Source organism: Chenopodium album, chromosome 25, assembly GCF_948465745.1.
Source record: "Chenopodium album chromosome 25, dcCheAlbu1.1, whole genome shotgun sequence".
In the NCBI taxonomy this organism is placed as follows: Eukaryota; Viridiplantae; Streptophyta; class Magnoliopsida; order Caryophyllales; family Amaranthaceae; genus Chenopodium; species Chenopodium album.
Genome location: NC_137858.1, coordinates 15,621,797 through 15,649,569, shown reverse-complemented (window position 1 = coordinate 15,649,569; position 27,773 = coordinate 15,621,797). Strand labels below are relative to the sequence as shown.

The window sequence follows — 27,773 nt, the reverse complement described above, 5'->3', positions numbered from 1 at the left end:
CTCTATTTAAATTTTCCTTCTTAATAATTGCACAATAATATAATTTGATTGAAAAGCTTTTCATATGTGTAACCACCCTATTTAAACTCCCCTTCAATTATATTCAAACTAACTAGCTCACACAAACAACTAATTACGTACTTAAGATCTCATCTTTTCTTAAAAAATATTAATTAAGCTCTCGGTGTTAAACAAGGTCAAAGTATAGTTTGATTAAAGTAATAAATTTATAATGAACCGGGACATCGCCCGGGCCAATAACTAGTTAAAATTAAAACTCATGGCAAGTATTGTAATCTTGCCATGTGTTGCCAATTTTGCCACGTGTTGCTATGTCACCTATATTAATTACTAATATTTCCTCACAAAAATTTATTATTTGTTAGCATTAATATTTGAACGAACTCATAAGCCATAACCTTTATATTCTATATAATTGAACTTTGGATCACAACTCCAATGACACATCTTATATGATAATAAAGTTGTATTAAAAAGAGTTATTTATATTCATAAATTCTAGAATTAAAATTGTGAACTTATATGTTGATATTTTAACAATAATATGATTACAAATTCATTTTTGTTTCTTTCAGTTACTCAACCATAATTCATATGGGTGTTATTAATATACGTAACCCAAAAATGCAAAACAATTTTTATAGATTTTTTCTTATTACCATAAAATATATTTACTCAAAAAAATTTATTATGACAATTGACTAATAAAAAAAAATCTCTCTAACAATTAAAACAAACTGATATAATATAACATTTAGACTACTGCATATTAAATTATGAATTTTGATGTTCAATTATATTTACAAAATTTAACAATTGATATTATTTTTATAAAAACCACCAATATATTTCACTTTATTTATTTTGTCATAATTTTTAATACACGAACAGTGACTCGGGCATCGCCCGGGCCAAAAACTAGTTTTCCATATTTAAAATACTAAAAAAAAACCTCAATTTTAGTTTGACAATGACAATTACAATTTTAAAAACCTTTTTTAAAAAAACTTATCGATTGCAAGTGTACAACAATAGCATCCCGATGCAACGCCCTGGCTACTCACTAGTTATTATATATTATATATAAGCGGTTATTGATGTGGTTAGTGTAGGGGTGGGCAAAAATCCGTAACTGTTAACCGTAATCGTTCACAGAGTCTTTTAGACGGTTAATTTACCGAATCATTTAAATTAAACCATTACAGTAAACCAAACTGCTAAATATAGCGGTCACCGATTACGGTTACAATTTTAAGCAAATGCTTAACCATCGGTTAACCATTAAAATAATTATATATGTTTTTATTTAATTTTTTAGGAAAAATATATATTGAATAAATGATGCAATTTGATCTTCTAGGTTGCTAGTATGCCAATATGGCAATATGTCATGGTCTCAAGTTGAATATGCTAATTTAATATGTACTTCATATAATATAATTAGATTGTATGTCTTGTTATGCTTTAAAATAACTTATTCATAGTAATTAAATTTTTGTAATGTACTTGGTTTATTGAAGTTTACTCTTAATTGGAACATGGATTTTATTGTTTATTTTAACGTTTGAATTAAAATACAATGTTGATTTTTAATTTATTAAACGGGTAGCGATTAACCAATAACCGTTCCTTAACGGTACGGTTACGGTTACGGTTCGCATTTTTGAGTAACCGATATAGCACTTAACCATACAAAATGCTTTTTTATTTTATTTATTTATTTTTATTTTTTTACAATACAAAATGTGGTGTTATTATTTATTTATTTAAGCAGAACGTTTTGCGTGAGACCGGACTCACGTGAGTCCGGGCTCATTAATTAAAAAGGCGCGGGCCTGACCAACCCGACCAAAGCCCGCGCGCCATTTTATAAATTGTCTTAATTTTGTCGTTTTCATCATTTTAATCATTTTCATAAAATTTCGAGCGTCGTCATTCACTGAAATTCAACCACTTCATTTTCCCAAAATTTCATAAAATTCAAATCTGCAAAATTCATATAATTCAAATCTGCAAATTCTAGAAAAACATGGAGAAATCAAACAATAGGATGATGATTGAAGGAGATTCTGATTCACCTATAGAATCAATTTGCAGCTCAATTACTGCTGAAAAAGGTACAATCTAATTCATAATTTTCTTTGCATGTAATTTCAAATTTCATATAATATTGATTTCGATTTATAATTCGCATGATTTCAGATTGTATTATACCGATTTTGAAATATGAATTTTGACTTATAATTCGCATGAAAGCCAAATTGAATTTCAGATCGTATTAAATTTCAATTTAATATCAGATCGTATTTAAATTGGAGTTAATTTCTACTTATTATTAGCAATTAATGCCAATCGAATTTCAGATCGTAGTTAATTTCAACTTATAATTTGAAATCAGATACTCAGTTTATTTTCAGATACTCAGTTTACTATAGTATTCGATCGAATTCAATTTCAACTTATGATTTGCATGCAAAACTATTTTTGATAATTTCATATTGAAATTCAAATATACTAACACTAATGATGAATGCAGCAGATAATGTTATTCTAGAAGAAAATATAAATGAAGAAAGAGATGATGCAGAAAGAGATGAAGATACTGCAAGTATAATAGGTATACAGATAATTAAATGTTCTGTAAAAGTATACTCTGTAATTTAGCAATCTCCTTGTTTGAGGGATCTAAACTTGCGGCTAGCTTCAAATCCCAAAATGCCTATTTTGACTATTTTTTGTTACTGAAATTAAATTAATATTATTCCTGATTGAAACAAGTTTATTCCTGAAGCATACAATTTAATTTCTGATATATTCAAATTAATTCCTGAATAAAATTTAAAATACCTGACGTACATATTTTATTTCCTGACCAAAGAAATCTTAAAGCTGACAAATGTAATCTTATTTCTGATTGAAACAATTTTATTCCTGAAATATATAATCTAATTCCTGATATCATAATATTTTAATACCTGACATACAAAATTTAATTCCTGACAAAACAAAACTAATAAGTGACATAAATAATCTAATTCCTGAAAAAATAATCAACAACATATTATAATCAGATACAAATATTATTATTTCTGACTTATATTATCTATTTCCTGATTAAATGTAAACATAATCCTGACTGAGATCTTTTATTTCCTGACTAGTATTTAGTAATTCCTGATTTAAATAATGTAATTCCTGACGACATGATAATACTTAAGTATCATAAATTTAAAGAACATTTATTTACTGTGTATAATATTTTATATCCTGACAAAAATAAATTATGATATGTTTCATATATACTTTTCTTGCAGATTATTACAAATATGAGAAGGATGAAAACATAAGTAAATGTCTAGCAGGTTATACTGTATCAGACTACAATGAGGGATTTGTTTTATACAAAGCTCATTCAAGGACTGTTGGTTTCAGTGTCAGAAAATCAACAAAGAGAAGAGATAATAATGATCAATTGTATGAGTTTTATTTTAGGTGTTCTAAAGAAGGGCATACAAAGGGTAAAATGAAGATGGCAGCTGAACAAAATTCAGCGGAAATACCCATATTGGGTAAAACTAATGAAAAAAAGAGAAAAGATAGGGAGGTAAATGAGACAAGAACTGGTTGCAAAGCTCATATTCGTTTCAAGAAAACCAAAGAAGGAAATTTTGAAGCTGTTACACATGAGTTGGAAAATAATCATGAATTGGTTATAGCAGTTCAACGTAATCATCTAAGATCAGAAAGGCAAATATCAGCACCAATGGGTGAACTAATTGAAAGCATGGTTGAAAGTGGTATCAAACCAATGGATGCTTACAATTATATCACCAATGAAGCTGGAGGAGAAGAATGTGTAGGTCATACTAAGAGAGATCACCTAAACTATGTATCAAGGGTGAAAATGAGTATGGTTGAAGGTGGAGACATGCAGAATGTATTGGATACCCTTCAAGAGAGAGCAGATAATGATCCTTCATTCTTTTATAGACTGAAATTTGGAGAAGAAAACAATGTGGTGAGCTATTTTTGGCGTGATTCTCAAATGCTTGAAGATTTCAAAGCCTATGGTGATGTTTTAATCTTTGATACAACATACAGAACAAACAAATATGGGTTGATATGTGCACCATTTGTTGGTATAAACTGTCACTGGAGAACAACAATGTTTGGATGTGCATTCATAAGTGACGAAAAGACTGACACATTTGTTTGGCTTCTTAAAATTTTCAAAAAGTCGATGTGTGGAATCGAACCAAAATCAATCTTCACTGATCAGGATCTTGCAATGAGTAACGCCATACCAGAGGTAAGAATTTTATTCTTCATAATATATTGTTCCTGGATTAGAATAACTTAATAACTGATAAAAACAGATCAATACCTGACAGAAATTATATAATTCCTGATAAATATCTGTTTAATTCTTGACTAATAATATATATTTCATGTTCATAATTTAATGTAATATAATTCCTGATTAAAAATATATTAATTCTTGACTAAAATAATATAATTCCTGACGAAAAATTATTAATACTAAAAAAAAATAATCAATATATGAATAAAAACCAACAAAACCACATCATTTTAAACCATTACTAAATAAATCTTTTGATAATAAAAACAGGAAATACAGAAACATAAACAAAATAGCATATCATATTTTCCATATATTTTAATGATATTGATTGTGACTAGAAATTAACAGAAAAAAAAATAAAGAAAAAAACCCTAGAATCATAATCTTCTTTATGTTCTTCCTCATATATTAACCTTCTTTTTTCTTTTGATCTTCTTTTTGTTCTTTCTCTTCCTTCTTGTGTTGATCTTCTTCTTTTTGCTTTTTGTACTGGGTTTCCTGCCATATCTCTTGTGCTCTCTTTCTCTTGCTTAGTTCTTCGATTTCATTCTTTTCAACCTTTTCATAGAGCTTCATCAATCCATTCTTCATTCTATCTCTTCTATCCAATAGTTCATTTAACTTTTTTTCAAAGTTATCAATTGCATTTTCTTCTGGATCGTTTGTTGAGGTAGAAGACTGAGAATTGTTTTGCATATTTGACAAATATTGAGGATCGTTTGATGAAGTAGAAGACTGAGAATTGTTTTCCATTTTTGAGGAATATTGCAAAAAAAGTTTGTTGTAGGAGAGAGAATATACCAAAGTACAAAAACATACAAAATGTATGAGTAAATAATACTTTTATAGACAAATAAAAAATATTAAAAAAAAGATAATTTTTAAATATATTCCTTTTTATTATTATTACATTGTTTTACCTATGTTATCTAATTCCTGAGGAAAAGTATGTAATTCCTGACGAAATAGTTTTAATTCCTGATTATACAAATAATCAAATTGCTAATTTCTAACTCTTATATTGTTATGCCTGAGAAAAATATACTAATATATTACATAATTTATGTAATTTCTGACTAAATGTTTCTAATTTCTAATTATAATAGTCATATTACTGACTACAGTAATTTTAATTTTGTTGCAGGTTTATCCAAACTCAAGACATAGGCTATGTCTATGGCATTTGCAAAAGAATTTTGTCTCACACTTTGGTACTCTAAAAACAAATCCTGAATTCAAAAATATGTTTCACAAATGCTTAAGTGGATGTGATTCTGAATCTGACTTTGAAGATTGTTGGCACAAGATGGTTCAAAAACATGGGCTAGAGAAAAAAGAATGGTTTGATAGGTTATATGGTCTACGAGATAAATGGTGCACAGCATTGAGCAAGGATATTTTCTCAGCTGGAATTCTTTCATCTCAAAGGGTAGAAGTAACAAACAGAGCAATTTCATTTAAGGCCAACAAAACCACAAAGCTTATGGAGTTCTTTCATATTTTTGAGGCTACTGTGAAAAGATGGAGAAGCACTGAAAAGAGTGACAACTTCAGATGTACTACTGAGAGATCAAGAACAACAACAAAGATATTAAAACATGCAGCTGAAGTTTATACTCTAAACTTATACAAGGATTTTAGGCTGGAATTTGAAACAAGTCTTGGAGCATATGCAAGAGAAAAAGCCACTTCAATGCAATATGTCAAATTCTTTGATGTTTCTCTTGATGAAGATTATATGCACACCTATCAAGTCATATATTACACTCAAAACAATGAGTTTATGTGTTCTTGTATGTGCTTCACAGAGACTGGATTGTTGTGCTTTCACATTATCAAGATAATGCAAATGTACAGCATACATGCTATACCAGAGAGATACATTCTGAAACGTTGGACCAAGCTTGCTAAATCAAACATTTGGGATGGCAGTGAATTAGGTACGTACATACTTTGTTATTTTAAAATTTATTTCATGTTTATTTAGTATAAAAAAAATATCTTTATTCCTGAGATAAACATTTTAACTACTGTCATAAATAATTTGCTGACATAGATTTTCTTAATGTATAATACATGAAAAAGATAATAATATTACTGATTGAAACAAGTTTATTCCTGAAACATACAATTTAATTCCTGATATATTCAGATTAATTCCTGAATAAAATTTAAAATACCTGACCAAAGAAATCTTAAAACTTAAAAACTATACCTTATTCCTGATCCTTTCTAATTTATAATAACTAATTTCTGATTGAAAATTTTTTATTCCTGAAACAATCTAATTCCCATGTAATCAAAAAATTTTAATACCTGACAAACATAATTTAATTCCAGGCAAAACAACTCTAATAAATGAAAAAAATAATCTAATTCCTGAACATAATGAACACTGAACAGCATATTATAATATTATTATTCATGAACAAAATATTATAATAACTGATACATTTATTATTATTTCTGATATAAAATCAGATTTATTTTACACATAAAATGATATAAATATTTAAAAACTTATACATTGGTACCACTTCCTTCTTCATTAGGAAGCCTTTCAGTACCATCAGCATTAAAAATTCTAATATAAATGTTATAATGATCATGATAAACATCAAGTCTGTCTCCAACAACTATGTTGTTTGCAGCTACAAAGTTTTCCCATTCACGATCAATCAACATACCACCACAACCTGTATTTTCTGGTATGCTTAAGACTCTTACTTCCCAATGTCTATCTTCTCTGCCATTCTTCCAGCAAAGACTCTAACAAAGTTCTTGAATTTCAGAAGAAAAAATTTCCAATCATCAGGAAGACCCTGAAAGAAAAAAAAAATCAATTTTGATATCATTTAATCTTTACTAAAAACACAAAACAAATTTATAAATTTAAAAGTTAATGTAATATATTTACCATACTAATGCGATCAATTGGTTTAACAATAATTGTACACTTCTCCTTATTTGCGTAGAAATCAGCCATTATTTTGATGATAGATTAGATGAAGAAAAATATAAGTTATTTTTACAAGAATGCACCTTTTATAAAACACAATAGAGGTTGTTATAATATAACTCTTTTAATAGAAAAAACTTAATTTAAAACAGCCTTTAAATAGAAAAGAGTTATGTATGAACAGTAATAATTAATCTGTAATTTAACAGAAAAATTTATTAACTTAGTCAAATTAGAATGAGTTTTTAATGATGCAATAAATGACTTTTTCTACATTATAATGAATTTTCAATGAGGCAATAAATTACTTTATTCTGTTTTGTAAGACTTTTTGCAATAATTTGACATTTCTACTGACAATTAAAATTTATCAGGAATAATATCAATTTTGTCAGAAAATTTATGGCTGAAACAGAAAATAAAAATGTTATCACATAGCTCGTTGCTGATTTTATTTTCATAATATAAATAATTATATTTCTGATATTATAATATTATTATTCTTATTACTAACAAAAATGTAGTAATCTTTTTTTTTTTTTTTTTTGATTAGGAAATTCAACCACAGATTATTCATTAATAAACACTCCTTGGAGGCAATCAATAACAAAGAATTTTTACAACCTTGTGACAGTATGCCAAGGGAATGAAGAAGCATCAAAAATATGTGATGATGCTTTGGAACAAATGTACAAATCTGTAAGGAAAGTGTTCCAAACAAATGAAGAAAAAATTCGTGAACTTGATGAAGAAGAAGAAAGAAGAAATACAGTTAAAGATCCAAAACGACCAAAAACAAAGGGAAGGCCAAAGAAGAACAAAAGAATTAGAGGAAATTTTGAAAGAAGAAGAACAGCAACAAGAGATCCAAATGAGTTTGGAACAATAACTCCTAATCCACAACTCATTTAATTCATCCCTATTGCTGCCTTCTCCTATCATAAAGTCAATCTTCAAATTTTTTATTTTATTATTCAAGATAATTGTAAACAATACTATATTTTGCCATTTTGGGGTTTGATTACTCCTGATTAAACTAATTTTAATCCTGATTTACACAATTTCATGCCTGATTTAATTTTTGATAACTCAATTTTATTACTGACTATTACATTTTAATTTCTGATAACCGAGTTTAAATTCCTGAGTTTATTTTATTATTCTTGACTTCTAGAATCTTATTCTTAAATAAACTAATTGTATCACTGACTAATACATTTTAATTCCTGATTATAAAAATCTTATTCCTGACTAACTCAAGTTTATTCCTGACTGATTCAACTCTATTCCTGACTGACTCAACTCTATTCCTGATTAAAAAAATCTTAATCTTGATTAACTCAAGTTTATTCCTGACTAATTCAAGTTTATTCTTGTCTAAACAATACTATATTTTGCCATTTTGAGGTTTGATTACTTCTGAAAAAAATTATTTTATTTTCTGATTAGATAAATGTTATGCCTGACTAACCTTACTTTATTACTGACTTTAAAAATCTTGTTGCTGAGTAACTGAAGTTTATCCCTGACTTTAAAAATCTAATTTTATTCCTGACTAAACTAATTTTAATCCTGATTTACACAATTTCATGCCTGATTTAATTTGTGATAACTCAATTTTATTACTGACTATTACATTTTAATTTCTGATAATCGAATTTTAATTCCTGACTTAATTCTTGACTTCTAGAATATTATTCTTAAGTAAACTAATTGTATTACTGGCTAACACAATATCATTCCTGACTTTAAAAATCTTATGCCTGACTAACCCAAGTTTATTTCTGACAGACTCAACTCTATTCCTGATTTAAAAAATCTATTTCCTGATTAACTCAAAATTATTCCTGACAGACTCAACTCTATTCCTGATTTAAAAAAACTAAATTCTGATTAACTCAAGTTTATTCCTGAGTAACTCAACTTAATTCCTGTCTAAATGAAGTTTATTGCTGACTGACTCAAATTTATTCCTGACCAACAAAATTTTATTCTTAACCAAAAGAAATTTATTGCTAAAATTAATAAAGTAATTTCTGAGAAGAGTAATTTAATTTATGACAAACATTTTACTCATTTTAAGTTTGATATTTAAAATTTTTAAAATTAAAATTTGATATTAATTTCTGACACAAGTATTTTAATATATGACTAATATATAGATGTATGATTAATAGAAAACGGATTTAATAGAAAATATATACATATATAAAACAAATTTATAACTATCTATACAAAAGAAAAATAATGCCTAACTACAAAAAAAAAAAAAAAATATATGTACATGTATGATTAATTGTTTAAAAAAAAAAAATCTAATCTTCCTCTTCCTCTTCCTCTTCCTCTTCATTTTTCTGAAGTTGTTGATCAATTTCCAATTGCTGCTTCTCTTTTTCATCTTTTTCTTTTTGTTTTTGCATCAACTTCCACTGCCTCTCTTTTTCCCTTTCAATGGCTTCCTTTTCTTTCTGATATTTGGCCTCTAGCTTCTTTCTTGCAGGTTGAGCTTTCCAAATTTTAAGCTTGTTAATTGAAAACTCAATGCAATCATTCCACAATTTCTTCCGCAAAATATTCTCTTCTCTAGTAGCCATCTAATAGGCAAGTTGGCATCTATATATCTTCCGATTTTGCTTCTATAAATTTATATAAAAAACAATATAAGAACACTAAAAAACAATAGTTATAAATCCAAAAACAAAGGAGAAAAAATACTTACATATTTCAAGTCGACAAGAGCTCCAGATATACCATTGTACTTTTTCATACACATTAATGTAAAAAGGCCACAATCCTCATTTTCATGGCTTGTTTGCCATGTAAACTTAGGTTCATGCCATTCCAATTCTTCCAAGTTTGTGTCACCATGTCGATGTTCATGCTTTTCCAGAAAGATACCAACAGCTCTAATATGTAATTATAAATATATAAATTATAAAATTTAAAAGCATCTAAAAATATAATTTTCACAAATTTAATTTAAAATTAGCTTACCAGCACTCTGTCTATTCCATTTAATCTATCTCGATCAATATCAGTCCTGTTATTTATCCAATCTATTCTTGGACCATACCATCAATGAAATTGAAAACCAGCAGAGTATGATGATTATCGAACGCAATGGGAAAGAATAGCTGCAAAATAAATAAAACATAATTTTCACAATAAGTAATACATTTATTAACTGAATAAAAGAACCAAATAACAGATTAAAAGATCATATTATCTGAGTAAAACATTTATATTCCTGACTTACAAAAATTTATAACTGACTAACACAATTTTTTTCCTGACTAAAACAATTTTATTCCTGGCTAAAACAATATTATTCCTGACTAAAACAATTTAATTCCTAACTATATAATATTTTTTCCTTACTAACACAGTTTAATTACTAACAAAAATAAATTATTTCCTGATTATAGTAATATAATTCCTGACTTAAAATAATATAAAATCTGACTAATAAAAGCTTGAATCATACTAGGTTTAGCTTATTCCTGAATATACAATATATAAAGAAGAAATAAAGTTAAAAATTTACCAAATCGGCTTCGGCTATGTTGAATGAAGGAAAACGCCTAACCCACTTTCTAATGGAGTCATAAATGTCCTCACCTCTATGCATATTCAATTTACAATCCATCTCCATTTTTAACAATTTCTCTTTAAACTTATTATACTCCACTGGGTTTTTCAAAGTTTTCAAAATTGCCTCCTTTTCCTTTATGTTAGCAACTTCTTTTCTGTAAACTGCCCTTTTTTCTAAGTACCTCCAGGTAACATTCTACAAAACAAAAAAATATATTAAATACAGAATATTATAAATAAAATTGGTTTCCGAATGAAGTAAAGAAAGGAAAAAAAAACTTACAGCAACTTCAGTTTGAAAAACAAATCTTTTATACTGAAAAACTCCTCTGTCAGTTATTTTACACTCTTCAATGTTGAGCACAGTAGCCCAAGTATCATGAATAGCAGAATTAACCCACTCAGACGGACGAAGGGAACAGAACTCCTCCTTTACCAAAATAAGATCACTCTGTTCAGGATCTTCAGTGGGAAACTGATAGATAACAGTACCTATATCCTTTACGTAAAGACTGTCGTTACGCCTCTTAACTCCCTCATCCTCACCAGTAGGATCTAACTCAAGCTGCTCAAAATAGTGCATAAAAAACAAGTAATCACACATGTATAATTCATGTTCAGTCAATCTTTTTAGATACAATGGCTTGTTTTCTTGCAAATTCCTACACACAATCTTGTCTTTCATCTGAATTGGAATCTTGTGAATAGGTGGTAGAACCCAATCTAAACCACCAGCTGCTGCTACCAATCTCTCCTCCTGCCTTTGCTTTAATTCATGAATTCTATCAACATCAATTAAGTCAATGTGTGTATCATCAATACTAGGAGGAGCAGGAGTTTTATCTATCTGAATAATGTCACCAGTAGCAACAGTAGGAGAGTCCAAAGGAATAGAAACAATGGGAATAGGAATAGATTCAACAGCAACAGTTTTATTCCTCGGCAATTCTAAAACAGCACATGCATCCCTAGGCTGAGGTTGTTCTTCCTACAAGAAAAAAATATATATATATCAAACAAAAGTCTTCTAAACCATGACAATAATAATCTATACTACATAATATAAATCATAATAAAAGTAATTTAATTTCCTGACTATGACAAGTTTATTCCTGACTAACAAACACTATCTCCTGACAATGACAAGTTAATTCCTGACCAAGGTTAGTTTATTCCTGAATAATACAATCTAATTCCTGACTTCCACAAGTTTATTCCTGACTAACACAATTTAATTCCTGACTACCACAATAATAGTGACTAGTTTATTCCTGATGAACTCAATTTAATTTCTGATTAACTCAACATAATTCCTGAATACAACAAGTTTATTCCTGACTAACTCAATCAAATTCCTAACATAAACAATGTAATTCCTGATATAAGTAATTTAATTCCTGAAAAAGACAATTTTATTCCTGACTTACTCAATCTTATTCTAATTCAATCAGTATTCCTGACTAACACAATTTAATTCCTGACTACCACAATAATAGTGACTAGTTTATTCCTGATGAACTCAATTTAATTTCTGATTAACTCAACATAATTCCTGAATATAACAAGTTTATTCCTGACTAACTCAATCAAATTCCTAACATAAATAATGTAATTCCTGATATAAGTAATTTAATTCCTGAAAAAGACAATTTTATTCCTGACTTACTCAATCTTATTCTAATTCAATCAGTATTCCTTAAAAAAATATATAATTCTTGACATAAACCATTACCTGATGACCTTGATAAATAGCTAAAGCAAGTTCCTCTGTAGCTTTAGACTGAATAACATCATCAGATTTAGAAAAAACCTGAAAGCATATGAATAATACAAATAAAAATAAATACAATAATATAGAATAATAAACACATTTATTTATATAAAATATGTTAGTTAAATACAATAACTATTAAAATAAATTATTGAGTTAAAATACAAATATTACACCTTAGATGTGCTGTCATCTTCTTTGTTTTTATCATTTTCTTTTTCAGAAGTTTCTTGAACTTCTTCTTTTTCAGTAACTTGTGCATTTTCTTCTTGGGATACTGGTGTATCTTGAGAAGTAGGAGGAGTAGGAGTAATTAAATTAAATTTAGGCAAAGAAGTATCTCCCTTGATAAAACTCCTCCCTTCTTGGACAAGCCTAGCCTGATTCTCATTCATAGCAGATGTATAAAATTCATTGAGTCCTTTGGCTTTCTTTGGTGTTCTTGGAGGTGATGTGGAACTAAATAGACCTTCATTACTAACTGAATGCACCTCTTTTTCTGATGGTGTTGTTCCTTCAGCTAATTCGGGTTCTGCGGTTGTGATTTCAACATCACTTCCTTGAACATTATTCAAACCAAGATCTTCTGCTTCTTTTTCTGGTTCCATAATTCCTTGGTTTGCATCCTCTAAATTCTGCTCTGCATCTTCAATTAGATCTTCTTGCAAACCAAGATCAGAAATAACATCATTCACCTATACAAAATAAAGAATAATATCAGATATATATCTAATATGATTTTAATAAGTATAAAAAAAATGATAATAAATATAATAAAACTTACAATTGCATCAGATTTAAGTTTTTTTTTATCAAACTGATCCAAATCAGTAGCTAAAGTTTTAGTCTGCATTGCAGCTTCAACTATTGCATCAATTTTTGCTAAAAATTCAGGATTTGAATAGTAATCATCCTCTCCTTGAGATTGAGATTCTTGTGAATATGATTTTGCTTCATCCTTCAAATCAATAGCAAAGTCTATTTGATTCTCTGATACAATCTTCAAATCTCGACCGAATTTCATCATTTTCTTCTTCACAGGCTAATCAACAAATAAAATAAAAAATAAATAATTAAAATGTATAAAAGGAACATAATTGTTATTCCTGACTAATAGTTTCTTATTAGTAAAATGTAAAAAAATAACATAATTCTTACTGCTGATAATAGTAATCTAATTTCTGAGAGGGTTTATGTTATTCCTGACTATAGTTTTTTATTTTTGACAAACAACTTAATTTTTGATGAAAGGAATTTAAATCCTGACAAACAGATACTAATCAAAATAAATCAATAAATTTAAGTATAATATTAGATAATGCTAATTTCTGATAGAAAGTATATAATTCCTGATAGTATGTGGTAGAAAATCCTGGCAATAATAATGTATTGCCAAATTACAACAAAGTAAATAAATGAACAATAAACTTAATATATTAATTTCATTTCCTGACCAAATTTACAATATTCCTGACTTATAGTTTCTTATTACTGACTAATAGTTTCTTATTGCTGACAAATACAACTTAATTTCTGATGAAAAGAATTTAAATCCTAACAAACATATACTATAATCAAAATAAAATATCAGAAAATGCTAATTTCTGATACAAAGTACATAATTCCTGATAATATAATGTTAAATCCTGACAATAATTATACATTATCAAATCAACAACTTTAATATATTAATTTAATTTCCTGACAAAAGTTACCATATTCTTGACTAACAATTTATTATTCCTGATAAAAGTATTCTACTTTCTAACTGAAATTATTAATGTTGAATAGTCTGATAACAGTTTATTATTCATGATAAAAGTATTCTAATTTCTAGTTAAAGAGAGCAAATAATAAAAAATCTAAAAATGTAATAAAAGATGGCAGTTTAAACTTACATCGATATCCATATTATCAATTTCAGCATCAGTAGGAAACTCTTTGGGAATCTTGTACATTACATATCTAGCTTTGTCATCTATATCCTTCAATTCAAAGCAAGTTGATTGTACAACCTGATCTTCCTTCTTTTTTTCCTTATTTTGATCCAAATATTCATCTTCATCACTGTCTTCAATCTTAAACTCAATACTGTCAAGCCTTAAAGTTTTAAGAAGAGCCTGTTCAGATTTGCCAGCATATTGTTTTGGTGAAGCAGCAGGGTGCAGTCTCACAGTACCATAATCCATATTTTCAGCAACAGACTTAATCCTCTGGTTCAAACTTTCACAGGTCCAGTTCGAAATAAACGGCTTGCGATGTAAATTTGTCCCAAACTCAAACTTTTGTAAAAATGCAATTACAAAAGCAACTAGACAGCCATTTACTTGTTTAGATTTTGTCTTCAACTCCTTCCCTTCCTTTTTTTTCAAAACAAAGGCTTGAAAATCTGTTATTGACGCACATAAGAAGTCCATAACATAACCAGCCCAGTTGAAAGCCTTAATGAAACGCACATCTTCTAAAGACTTGATGATATTAAAATTAGGAGACTTATCAGCAATTGGAGCCAAAAATGTAGACACAGCAAACATAACAAATAGCTTTTTAAAATCAGCACCACCATCTCTATATCTCTCAAACATCATCTTATAAGTAATAATATTGACATATGTCTTCTTCTTCTTCCTACCCTGAACAGCTTTTTCTTCTATTTTCCTCTTCTTTTGATTCTGTGCTTCAGATTCATTTCCCTGTTCAGAGTCATCCTCTAAATCCAAACCCAAGAACCTCCTCCACTCTATCTTCAAATATTCATCAGGATTGATTGATTTCTTCATTTTAGAAATCTCTTTCACAGGTATATCAGTAAAAGGAATACCCAACACATCAGCAATATCAGAACTATCAATATGAATTGCATGTTCCTTTTTACCAACAATAAGATTTCTAGCATGAGGATTAAAATGAGTTACTATATAGTTGTACAACTGATGACTGATATTGTCCTGCAAATTCATTTGAAGCAATCCACCAAAACCAATGTCTATAACATCCTTCTTTTGCTCATCACTAAAATCTTCCATAATTGTACAAAGATAACCAAGACCAGATTTAGCACCAATTTCAAGGTCTGAAATATCATCTTCAGTAAGAGCACTGAAAAATAAAAAACATGAATAAGACACACATATTCCTGAAAAAAATTATGTTATTTTCTTAGCATAATTATCTTTTAAAACATTTAATTCCTGACTATTATAAAATTTAAAATATATAATTACTGTATGTAATACTGATATCAAAATTCCTGACTCTAATTATCTATTTCCTGACTAATATTATCTTAAACCTGAGTGAGTATTATTATGTGAATATTATTATCCTAAAACTGACTATCCATATCTATTTTCTGACAATAACTATCTAATTCCTGACTAATATATGTTAATTCCTGAGTGTTATAAATTTTAAAACATTTAATTACTCTATATAAATACTGATATTACAATTCCTGAGAATAATTATCTATTTTCTGACTAATATTATCTTAAACCTGACTGAGTTATAATAGATGTGAATATTATTATTTGTAAACTGACTATCCATATCTATTTGCTGACAAGAACTATCTAATTCCTGACTAATGTTATAAATATTAAAACATTTAATTACTCTATTTAAATATTGATATTATTATTCCTGACTATTATTATCTATATTCTGACTAGTATTATCTTAAAACTGACTAAGTTATAATACATATGAATATTTTTATCCTAAAACTGACAAACCATATCTATTTTCTGTTAATAATTATCTAATTCCTGACTAATATATGCTAATTACTGAATAATGTTATAAATCGTAAAAATTTAATTACTCTATTTAAATATTGAAATTATTATTCCTGAATATTATTATCTATATTCTGACAAATATTATCTAAAACCTGACGAGTTATAATGTATCTAAATATTATTATTTTTAAACTGACTATCCATATCTATTTTCTGACAAAAACTATCTAATTCCTGACTAACATAATGTAATTCCTGGGTATAATAAATTGTCAAATATTTAATTACTGCAAATTTTATTGGTATAACAACTCCTGACTATTATAATCTATTTCCTGACTAATTTTATCTTAAACCTGGCCGTGTTAATTTTATTTCTGAATAATATATCATAATACCTGATCTATAAAATCTAATTCCTGATATGCTAATTCCTGAGTAAGATAAATTTGAATACAGACAACAACAACTTAATTTCTGATGAAAAACATCTAAATACTGAAAAACATATACTATTAGCAAAATAAAATAATACAATTAAAGATAATATAAAAAAATGCTTATTTCTGATATAAATAATATAATTCCTGACTATATAATAGTCAATCCTCAAAATAATCAAAATTACAACTAATGTAATTACATCAAAAATAACAAAATCCTACACAAGAATATTCAAAGTAAAAACAACAATTTACATTTCATCGAACACCTGGCGTGCATCTAAATATACAAAACAATATTTTTCCGAATTTAAAAGAATTTATTTCGAATATCACACCTCACAGATCGACTTCTTTTAGAACCTTGTTTAGGACCACGCTTCTTAGAATGCTGTGAATCATCCCTACAAAACAAGAACAAGAATAAAAAAAAAATTACTGACAATTGTTTTCATAAAAAACGAATAAGCAAATAATAACTAAAAAATTTATTAACCTTTCTGGCATTTCAACTATCTTCGGAGGCTGTTTTGATGATCGTTTAGTTCGTTTCATATAAACTTTTAAAGGAGAATCATCAGTAGGAGGAAGGCCAGCCATTAATGTAGGTGAGGAAGACGGAAATTAGGGTTTATGTAAAAAAAAAATGAAAATTAAGTACATGCAAATATAAGCTAGAAAATGAAGAAGTGATGCGAAATTTTAGGGAAAATGTAGTTAAGTTGAGAGTAATGAAGTGTAACTGCAGAAAACGTGGGGAAAAAGAAGGAGGAGAAAGGCGGAACGTTGGAAGACGTTTTTTTTTTTAAAAAAAAAAATCAAAAAATGATTGATAATTAATAGTCGGGCCGCGCGCGGGCCGAACTATTAAAAGACGGCCCGCACGCGGGCCTGTAAGTAGAACGGACTCACATGAGTCCGTTCTACACAATATTTTTCGTTATTTAAGATTAAGATATCATTTTTTTATTTTTTTAATGAGACAGACAGCCTTTTTGATTTGTCAAATAAAGTAGTGTATTAAAAAAAGAAAAAGTTACCCACCAAAAACCTAGATCTGTCCTGTTTTTCTCTCACTCACTCAGTTTCACTTGAAGTGCACTCAACTCAACGTTCTCCATTGAAGCGATTTCTATCTTCCATTGAAGCAGCTTCTGAGGTAAGATGTTCTTTTGTTTTTGTAATCATCATATATCAATTTCACAATGTAGGTTTTTATCATTAATTTAATTCTCAGTATACTCAATTTAGGGTTCTAATTCTAAACTCGATTTTTGAACTATTTGAGTTATAATTACTAAATAATAGTATAATTATGAGCTTAATTTGATGTTTGATTCTAATAATTTGCCTTTATTGTTAGGATGTAGCTATGAATTTGTACCTTTTCTACTAAATTTATGAGCTTTGTTTGGTAGTTGAATCAAAATTTTGTTGCTAATGTGTTGTAGAAGCCTTTAATGAAACTGGGGCATTTTACCGTGGGCCCGAGGCGATTGCCCGGGCTCAGAGACGGACCGGTTCAGCTCGACGAGGATGTGGAACAGTGGCCGCATTTGCACGAACTTGTGCAATGCTACAAAGCTGATTGGATTAAAGATGAAAATAAGTATGGGCATTATGAGAGCATTGGTGCTACTAGTTTTCGAAATCAGATATATGAAGGGCCTGATACTGACATTGAAACAGGTTAATGCAATCGGCATCGAATTGAACAAACAAATTGTTTGATGCAATGATGAAAACACATTAATGTTTTTAGTTTTTTTCTTTTAGAGATGCATCTAGCTGAGGCCAGACAAATTGAAAATGAAGATGCTACTGATGAAGAGTCACCAAGCACATCGGGAAGACCATTTGGAGAGGTGTCGTATCAATGTACATTGTGTGCTAATTAATGCTTTGTCATTATTTAATGTGAATTTTCTGGTGTTTGTGTAGCATCTTGGTTTGTCGCCGTTGAGTGCATATGAACCAGCATTTGACTGGGAGAATGAGAGGTCTATGGTATTTGGTCAAAGGCTTCCAGAAACTCAAGTGCAATATGGAAGGTTTGACGAGTTTTACTTTCCTTGATTGTTTTTGTTATTTATTCACTGTTATAGTATTACCTTTCTGTCTATTGTGATTGTGATTGTGATTGATCTGTTATGCTGTGCTCTCCAGTGGATTGAAGATCTCTGTCAAAGTTCAGTCCCTTATGTTTCAAGCTGGATTAGTTGGTGAGTGACAACTCTTTATATTGGTTTAATGTAGTCTTAAGGGTAGAAGACACCTTTTTTATTTCTCAGAAACAGTGATTTTATTTTCCAATTTGTTTGACTGTCCAACTTCAATACATGTTTTTAAAACTCAATTGGCATGTATCAAATTTATTAAACTTGATATGGTTAACATAAGAATCATTAATGTTTTCACTCCTAGTGTTTAACTTTTGTATTTCTTATTAGAAAATTGTAAATACCATGTTACTCCCTCCATCTTTAAATAATTGGTATAGTTATTGCAACACGCTCATGTGCTCAACCCATTTCATATGGGCTGAAGCAGAACTTAGTTTTGAAGAAATAATAGTTATTGGAACACGCTCATGTGCTCAACCCAAATGATATGGGCTGAAGCAGAACTTAGGTTATGAAGAAATAGTAGTTATTGCTACACGCTCATGTGCTTGACCCATATGATATGGACTGAAGCAGAACTTAGGTCACGAGGAAATAATACAAGAGTTCAATGGGGCTACTTTTGGCTCTCTTTCCCTACCTATTTTGTAGTATGGTTGGGAGCATTAGAAGAAACAAGGAACCAAAAAAACTCACAATCTCACATTTCCATCAAAAAGAGGGGTTCCCTGAACTTTTCATCGAACAAATATGGGAAATAATAATGTTGAAAACCTCTTAAAGCAAGTTCTTGCTTGAACCATGTAATTTAGTTGACAGACATGCCTGGTGTGAGCCTCCTGAATTAAACTTCATCCTACCTAGTCTAGGATAACTAGTTTCTCTCAATTTCTATCAGAGTGCGGCCATTGGCCTTTGTAAACCTGCTGTTATACATGGAAATGCTACCCATGATTAGCTCAAGAGTTACAATTTCGTAACCCCAGGAGCATTTCATACATAGCCACTGATCCCACACTTAACCTAGAAATCTTAGGTTGTGTGTCCATTATTCTTTCATAACACAATTTCATTGAAATGAAGTAAAAAAGAAACAATTGAGAAAGTATCTGGAATTTGAATTGCACTATTAAGGTGACAATGGAAACTTACGTAGTGTAGAAGTCAAATAAGAGGAGTAATAAAGAAAATGTATATTTTTCTTGGAATCATCTGTATTTTGTTTTTTCCATGCATCGTTTATCAAAAAAATCTAGCAAAGATCGTTTATAAGTTTCTTGTGTACTACAAACTATATTATTACTGTTATGTCTTCTTAAATATTTGATTTGATCTTTGCAGAACCATTCTATGGAACTATTTGCTTATATAACAAAGAGAAAAGAGAGAAGTTATCAGAGGACTTCATTTTCCAGGTGCTCCCTACAGAAATGGAAAATGTAAGCTGTGGAAGAGTAGTATTGCATTTCAAGCCATGTTCAGCATCTTGACACATTGTCATTTTGAAATCTAAAAGTGGAAAGCAAAATTATTTTATTGTGCATTCCCTTCCAGAATTATATTCTTTATCCAAGTCTGCATTTCTTGAGTAAGCTATGAGAATCTTCTGGACACTTACTGCCTTCTTATATTCCACCTGTTTGCAGTCTGGTATTTCAAATGACTCTCGAGCAATATTCTACCTAGATGCTCCCTCAGCATCAGTTTGCTTGTTGATCCAGCTGGAGAAGCCTGCCACTGAAGAAGGAGGCATCACTTCGTCTGTCTACTCCCGAAAAGAACCAGTGCGTATCCCTTCAGCTTTGAATTTCTAAATTTGACTTAGAATAATTTTTTAATCTTTGTGATGCTTGTGCCTTGAGCACATTATTATGTTAATCTTTAATCTTTGACTTAAAATAATGCTTTTCTTATTTTCAGATACAGCTTAGTGAGAGAGAGAGGCAAAAATTGCAGGTTTGGTCTCGAGTAATGCCTTACAGAGAGTCATTTGCGTGGGCTATGGTACCATTATTTGACAATACCATCACTGGAACCTCTGGTGGAACTGCTTCTCCCAGTAGCCCTCTGGCACCGAGTGTATCTGGTTCTAGTTTCCACGAGGGTGTATCAGAGTCTACTACAAAAATCACACTAGATGGGAAGCTGGGTTATTTGAGTGGGAGTTCAATTATTGTTGAAATATCAAATTTGAATAAAGTCAAGGAGAGCTATACAGAGGATTCTCTGCAGGTCTGTTGTTTTTATCATCATTTCTCCTTCTTATCGTCTGACATGCTTGATAGCTACAGAGTTCTGGGTGATAACTTTGTGCTGCATAGCCTTGGAAAGGCTGAAAAACTTTGATGTGCTTTTCCATTTGTATAGTGCCTCTTGTTGTTGCTTGTAGTTTTTATTAGAATACAAGCTTTCTGTTACCTTCATTCTGTTTTCTTTGATTAGTGTGGTTTTTTGAAAGTTCATTATTTTCTTCTAGGATCCTAAAAGAAAGATCCATAAGCCTGTTAGAGGTATGTTGAGACTGGAGATTGAGAAGCTACACGCTGGGCATCTCAACTTTGAAAATGGCTCAGAGAGTGGCAGTATGACTAATGAATCCTTTGATATGGGAGAGAGTATTCATGATATATCACAGGAACCAAGTAACAATGTGGAAAGGTCTCAGAGCACCAGATCAAAAAATTGTTCTGCAGATGGAAAAGAATCTGCTCGAAATGGTTTAAAGGCTTATGAGAACCATGATTCCCAATCAGAGGTAGTAAGTTTGCTATAATTATCAATGTGATATTTGTTTTAATTTCTCTGCTGGTGCCGTTGCTGAGATCAATCTGGTTTGCCATTAGATTTCCTTTTTTCTTTTGTATAAAACAGGCTTCAGTGGGAATTGGGAATTCATCTTGTGGAGCTATTTTTTTTTATTTTAAATCGCATAGAGTATTGGCTTTGCTATTTTTTTTTTTAAAAAAAAAATTAGCATGGAAAATGGCAAAATCCAAGATTTGTAACTCTGGTACACCATGTACTCAACAAAAAACTATATTCCCATGTGTAAATACTTCAAAATACCGAGTAAACATTACAAGTTAGAACATGGGGATGTATAAAGCAAATGTAGGAAGATTATAGAGACATTTGTATTACTATATAGAATAAGTGGACAATGTGGTGGGTTATGGAAGGGTTAAAGTAAGAATATTCCTTTGCCATTGAAGATATATAGCAAATGTAGGAAGATTATAGAATACCCTTAACTGGAAAGTAAGATGATTATAGAATACCCTTAACTGGAAAGCAGGAAGATTATAGAATACCCTTAACTGTAAAGTAGGAAGATTATAGTATTATTCATTTTGATTGTTTGTAACTAAATAAACCTAACCTCTCCTCTGCCCCTCTCTCTCTACTATTTTTGGTGATGTTCCTTTTCGTTCTTACCCTGGTACTTCGTCTGTAAATTCTGAAAAAAAAACATCATTGATACCTAAAATAGATGATGGGAGTGTAAAGCTAAGATAGTTTGTAATTACTCATTGAATGCAAATTGCAGTTCCATGCCTTTGACTTCCGTGCAACTACAAGGAATGAACCTTTCTTGCAACTTTTCCACTGTCTCTATGTGTATCCATTGACTGTCAGTTTGAGTCGAAAAAGGAATCTGTTCATACGAATAGAGCTTCGAAAAGATGACACAGATATTCGACGACAGCCTCTGGAGGTTAGTAACTATAGTTTGATCATACTGTTAATTGTCTCATGGAAGTTTCTTCCCTTAGTTTACTTGTCATTTATTCTAGGCAACATACCCCAGGGAGCCTGGTGCATCACTAGAGAAGTGGGCTCATACACAAGTTGCAGTTGGTGCAAGGGTTGGTTGCTATCATGATGAAATCAAAGTCTCCTTGCCACCTATGTGGACCCCACTGCATCACCTTCTGTTCACTTTCCTTCATGTTGACCTTCAAACTAAATTGGAAGCTCCGAAACCGGTAAGCTCTTAGTTTGCTATGTATATTCTGTATATTATCCTAAAAACAACAAAACTTCTGATGTTGCGACTGTTTTCTTGATATCCACGTTTCTCCTACTTTCATCATGCCTGAATGGGACTATCTAATATTCTGTTGTAGGTGGTGATTGGCTATGCTGCACTCCCACTGTCTACATATGCTCAGTAAGAACTTGTTCTTTCATAATTTGATTCTTGTCTTATTGTCATTTTCTTAACTTTGACAGTGTCAGAGCTCTTTTATGCTTCTTAATCTTCATAGTTCTTTTATTTAATCAAGTGCAGTCATTATATTAGTATCATAGACCAATTGTGTAGAAGGATTTATGTTATAAGTGGGTGGGGTTTGGAACATATGTGGCAGAATAAAGTAAACAATATATTAGGCAGAAGTTTTTCTTACTGAGAAGATAAGAAATAAGGAAGAGGGAGGATCACTACCATTTTGGCAAAAATTAATAAAATATACTTCTTCCGTTTTTAATACTTGCAACACACTATGTTTGGAAAGTTTTTATTTTGTTGAAAGTTGTACTATTACCCCTATTTAAAAAGCTCATGGCCCACTAAATTATACTCTTAACAACCTCTCACCCCCATTAAGTGTATTTAAATCATGCGAGGCCCACTTTTCATATGTAGATATCTTAATACAATCTGAAAGGAAAAATAAGTCTCTTTGAGTATTTATAATATCTTAAAAAAAATCCTAGAAATTAATACAAGGAAAATAGAAAATAACATAATCAACAGGAAGTGTATTGCATAAGCCATTCTGAAAGTGTAGACGACAATCGAAGACGTGCATTGACGAAGACTAATGTGCAGGTGCAACGAGCCACACACAACACTCACACACACACACACACATCTTTGTTTGTTGAAGTATGTAATACTTTTAAAATGCATTTTTTCTTGGGTACCATGCATCTATTATTTTGTATGCCATACTAACTCAGATATCTTATGTGTGCTCCCAAGGTTATCTTATTTGTGATTTTGAACTACCATAAATAGATGAATTTACCAACATTATGAGATGGAGGAGCTCCAATAATTAGAAGCCATATACTAATGTTGCATACATTCTAAATTGATTCCTGTTTTTTAAATTCAGGTCAAGATCTGAAATTTCGCTGCCCATCATGAGAGAGCTTGTTCCACATTATCTTCAAGATACGGGGAAGGTATAATTCCATCGTGTTCCTTAAATTTTTTCCTATAAGTATCATGCATCGTTAACATTTATGGTTATATTTTTAGAAGTTTCATGTGCTAAATTCGTTGTTTTTAATTAAGAAAATAATTTTGAACATGCATTGCATTATTATTTTATCTAAAATTTTAAATTTAATTGGTCCTATCAATGTGATCTTGGTTGCATAAGTCCCCTACGAGCCATTTGACTTTGATGAGTGTTGCATTAAATCCATTTTGGACTTGTTTTGTTATGGAAGGTGTGTGTGTGTGTGTGTGCCTAACGCGAGAAGAAAGAACAAATCTGGTAAGATTTAATGTTATTGGTCTTACTTTAAGCGCATGAAACATATACATATCAATGAGAACCAATTCTAAATAAACTTTTCTTTTTTCTTTTTTATTTTTTATTTTTTGTATTTTGAAAATCTATTACACTCTTTTATTTTTATTTTTATTTTTTATATTTTGAAAATCTGATACACCTATGTACATACATTGTTATTTAGGAGAGGCTTGACTATTTGGAGGATGGAAAGAATGTCTTCAGATTGCGATTGAGGTTATGTTCCTCGTTGTATCCTACTAATGAGCGCATAAGGGATTTCTTTCTTGAGTATGATAGGCACATCCTTCGGACAAGCCCTCCATGGGGATCAGAGCTTCTTGAGGTAATTAGATCTTATTTCTTTTGAATTGTGATCTATGCTTAAGACTTCCTTTGCTTAGATTATCTTAAATTGTGTGTAATTGCTATTATCTGTGTGGTTTGGTATTTGGATCATGTGTGATCAGTGCTCAAATTATATCTATATAATACTCCCTTTGTCCCAAATATATTTCTTCAAATTTTCATGCCATTAAATGATATTCAACATCTCTCATAAAGTATAAAATACACATATATCGAGATTATCATCAAATATCATTATTTACTTCTTCCTATATAAAATTCCCTTACGTTCCAGAACATTATATACTTTCTCCATTCTCCTTAAATCCTGTAAAAAACTAGAAACACGCACTTAATAATGTGGAGGGAGTATAATATAAGTAAATACAACAAATTTCATAATAATTGTTTTACCCTCTCACATAGTTCTATGCTTCATTCTGGCCACTATTTGATCAACTCAACTTGTTCATGACCCATACTAATTATGACTGAACATGTTCCAACCTATTAACCTAGCGCGTTCATGATCTGCTCAATTACAACTCGACCCGTTCTAAATTGTTACCCAATCAACCCAACTTGTTTATGTCTTGGCTCAATTTTGACCCAATTCTTTCATACCTGCTGCATGATTGTCTCCGATTGTTTAGGTCCCGACACGAATTTGATTTGGCCCGTTGCTACCCACTACCTGATTAACTCGACTTGTCTAGGACCCGACTTATTTATGACCCGACTCGTTCCTACCTTCTATCCAGATAACCAACTCGATTATTACTCGATCCTGTTATGACATAATTTGATCTGAGCTGAAACCCGTTCTAATCCGGGTAAACCTATTTTCAAATTCAAGCCGACCCCATTTCAACCAAATCGAATATGACCTGAACCGATTACAACTTGCCCCGTTTAGGACCCGACCCAAATAGAAACATAAAAAAAAAACCCAAACCGAACTGATCCACTCTAGCCATTTGAACCCGTTTTAATCCCACTCAACCTGAAATTGAACCATTGACCCAAATTGACACCCCTTGGTAAGGGCAAGAAGTTGTGGCATGATGCTTTTATAGAAATCTTTTGGTGTGTTGTTTTCGGCAAAATACCAAAATTTTAATGTTATATCTTGAGCTTGCCTTTTAAATGGTCTGGGACAAAGTAGCTTATCTAACATCTTTATGGTGGCAAGGTCCTTAAGAACTATTCAACTGAGGAGGTTCAATGAAACTGGCATAATATGTAATTTACATTATTGATCAGAGGACAATTTCTGCTCTTTGAGGCACTCATTTTTCAGCTACTAATATATTGCTGCCTCTTTCCTTGTAAAAAAAAAAAAAATCATTTAAGGAGGAATTGGAGTTGGTTATTGCTGATTAAAGTTGAATAAAAAATAGAAGGTAGTGGGGATAGTTTATTGTTTTTAGAGGTTGTGAGAGAAAGTATAGTGGTATTAGAGGGGATTTTTTTTTTGCATTAAAAGTGTAACACCCAAATGAGACATGGGGCTAATATTTAGGGCCAATATTTTTGGGAGAGATGGGACTTTTAGTTAGGGACGGAAAGACTTTGTAGATGTTGAATTTGAGTGGGGCGAATAACATGTTTATCTCAACTACTAGAGTTCAGGTTTAAATTCTTATTTTTTAAGATGGCCTTAGTTTTAAAATCTTCAGTAGTGAGAAATGTGTCATAATTATCTTAGATGTTAAATTTGATTGGGGCGAATAACATGTTTATCTCAACTACTAGAGTTCAGGTTTGAATTCTTGTTTTTTAAGCCCGTTAAGATGGCCTTAGTTTTTAAATCTTCAGTTGTGAGAAATGTGTCATAATTGCTCTGTTTCTACGCCTTTTTAATTTTGCCATGATTTACTCTTTGTTACATCTCTATATTACTTTGTACCATATACATCATAAACCTAATTCAATATATCATAAACCTAATTCAGTAAGTTGCAAAGCCTCATAGTAAAAAAAAAAAAAAAAAAAAAAGAAAACCAATTCTATGTATTAGTGGAAAATTGCATTGTTACCGTTACTTAATCCTTATATTTTTACACCTCTTCTTCTGCGCAGGCCATTAACAGTTTCAAGAATGTTGATTCCACTGCCTTGCTTCAATTTCTTCACCCAATACTAAATATGCTTCTCCATCTAATTGGAAATGGCGGTGAAACCCTTCAGGTGCTCTTTTTAGCCTCATGTTGTATTTATTATATTTTCTGCATCTGTTGAATTGACAGAGTGAATTGTGATTTTTTGAAAACACGTCTTGATTAGCCACATGCTTGTTGAAATATCTTTTAAAATTTTGTGGGTGTTTAATTGTTTAGTTGCTAGACTTGCTACAAACATGTAATCGTGCATTGTACAGATATATATTGTCATTTGAGATTCAAGGGACAAATTGCTCAATATTTTATTGCTTCTTTTCCTTTGTTTCATTTCTCTTGCATATAAGCGCCATATTTTCATCCATCCTTGATATATATGGCTTAAGTAATTAAGAAACATAGATGCTGTGATTGTCACTGTTTCCTTATTCTATTCCCTTGTACTGCTTATTCATCTATTTCATGAGGACTCCTTGTTTTCCTAATGCTTCTTAGATGCTTGAAAAAAAAAACGGGAATTGATCACATTGCTATTTAGACATCATCATATTCTGATATCCAACCCTTCTTTAATCTGCATTGTGCATTGACCGTCTGTTAGATATCTTGATCCTCCAATCTATTCACATCAAATAGGAAAATCTTCTGGAACACTTCTACTCTTAGATAAGTAAATGTTCTTTTAGGTATTTCTTTTGAGTTTGTGTGCTTAAATTATGTGCGACGTTTGTAGGTCATTATGTATGTTTTGAGATTAGGCAGGAAA

The 27,773-nt window shown here is 30.4% G+C and overlaps 2 protein-coding genes across 2 annotated transcripts in view; both read left to right on the top strand.

Annotated features, from left to right (window-relative positions):
• Positions 1 to 2,544: 2,544 nt before the first annotated feature.
• On the top strand, positions 2,545 to 9,864 carry LOC145613785 (protein FAR1-RELATED SEQUENCE 5-like). Its single transcript, XM_081668838.1, has 5 exons — positions 2,545 to 2,638; positions 3,336 to 4,330; positions 5,529 to 6,324; positions 7,897 to 8,198; positions 9,844 to 9,864. Exons 1-5 carry the CDS (start codon positions 2,545 to 2,547, stop codon positions 9,862 to 9,864), a joined length of 2,208 nt encoding a protein of 735 aa, XP_081524964.1.
• An 8,010-nt stretch (positions 9,865 to 17,874) lies between these two features.
• The window catches only part of LOC145614659 (guanine nucleotide exchange factor SPIKE 1-like), a 32,303-nt gene continuing 22,404 nt past the window's right edge, over positions 17,875 to 27,773 (top strand). Inside the window, exons 1-15 of the mRNA XM_081669728.1 lie at positions 17,875 to 18,047; positions 18,340 to 18,577; positions 18,665 to 18,753; positions 18,830 to 18,939; positions 19,055 to 19,110; positions 20,353 to 20,450; positions 20,658 to 20,795; positions 20,932 to 21,243; positions 21,488 to 21,766; positions 22,559 to 22,726; positions 22,806 to 22,997; positions 23,139 to 23,182; positions 24,135 to 24,204; positions 24,724 to 24,885; positions 26,970 to 27,077. Coding sequence (XP_081525854.1) covers positions 18,349 to 18,577; positions 18,665 to 18,753; positions 18,830 to 18,939; positions 19,055 to 19,110; positions 20,353 to 20,450; positions 20,658 to 20,795; positions 20,932 to 21,243; positions 21,488 to 21,766; positions 22,559 to 22,726; positions 22,806 to 22,997; positions 23,139 to 23,182; positions 24,135 to 24,204; positions 24,724 to 24,885; positions 26,970 to 27,077 — 2,055 coding nt within the window. The 5' untranslated portion in view covers positions 17,875 to 18,047; positions 18,340 to 18,348. The remainder of the gene's footprint in view (positions 18,048 to 18,339; positions 18,578 to 18,664; positions 18,754 to 18,829; positions 18,940 to 19,054; positions 19,111 to 20,352; positions 20,451 to 20,657; positions 20,796 to 20,931; positions 21,244 to 21,487; positions 21,767 to 22,558; positions 22,727 to 22,805; positions 22,998 to 23,138; positions 23,183 to 24,134; positions 24,205 to 24,723; positions 24,886 to 26,969; positions 27,078 to 27,773) is intronic.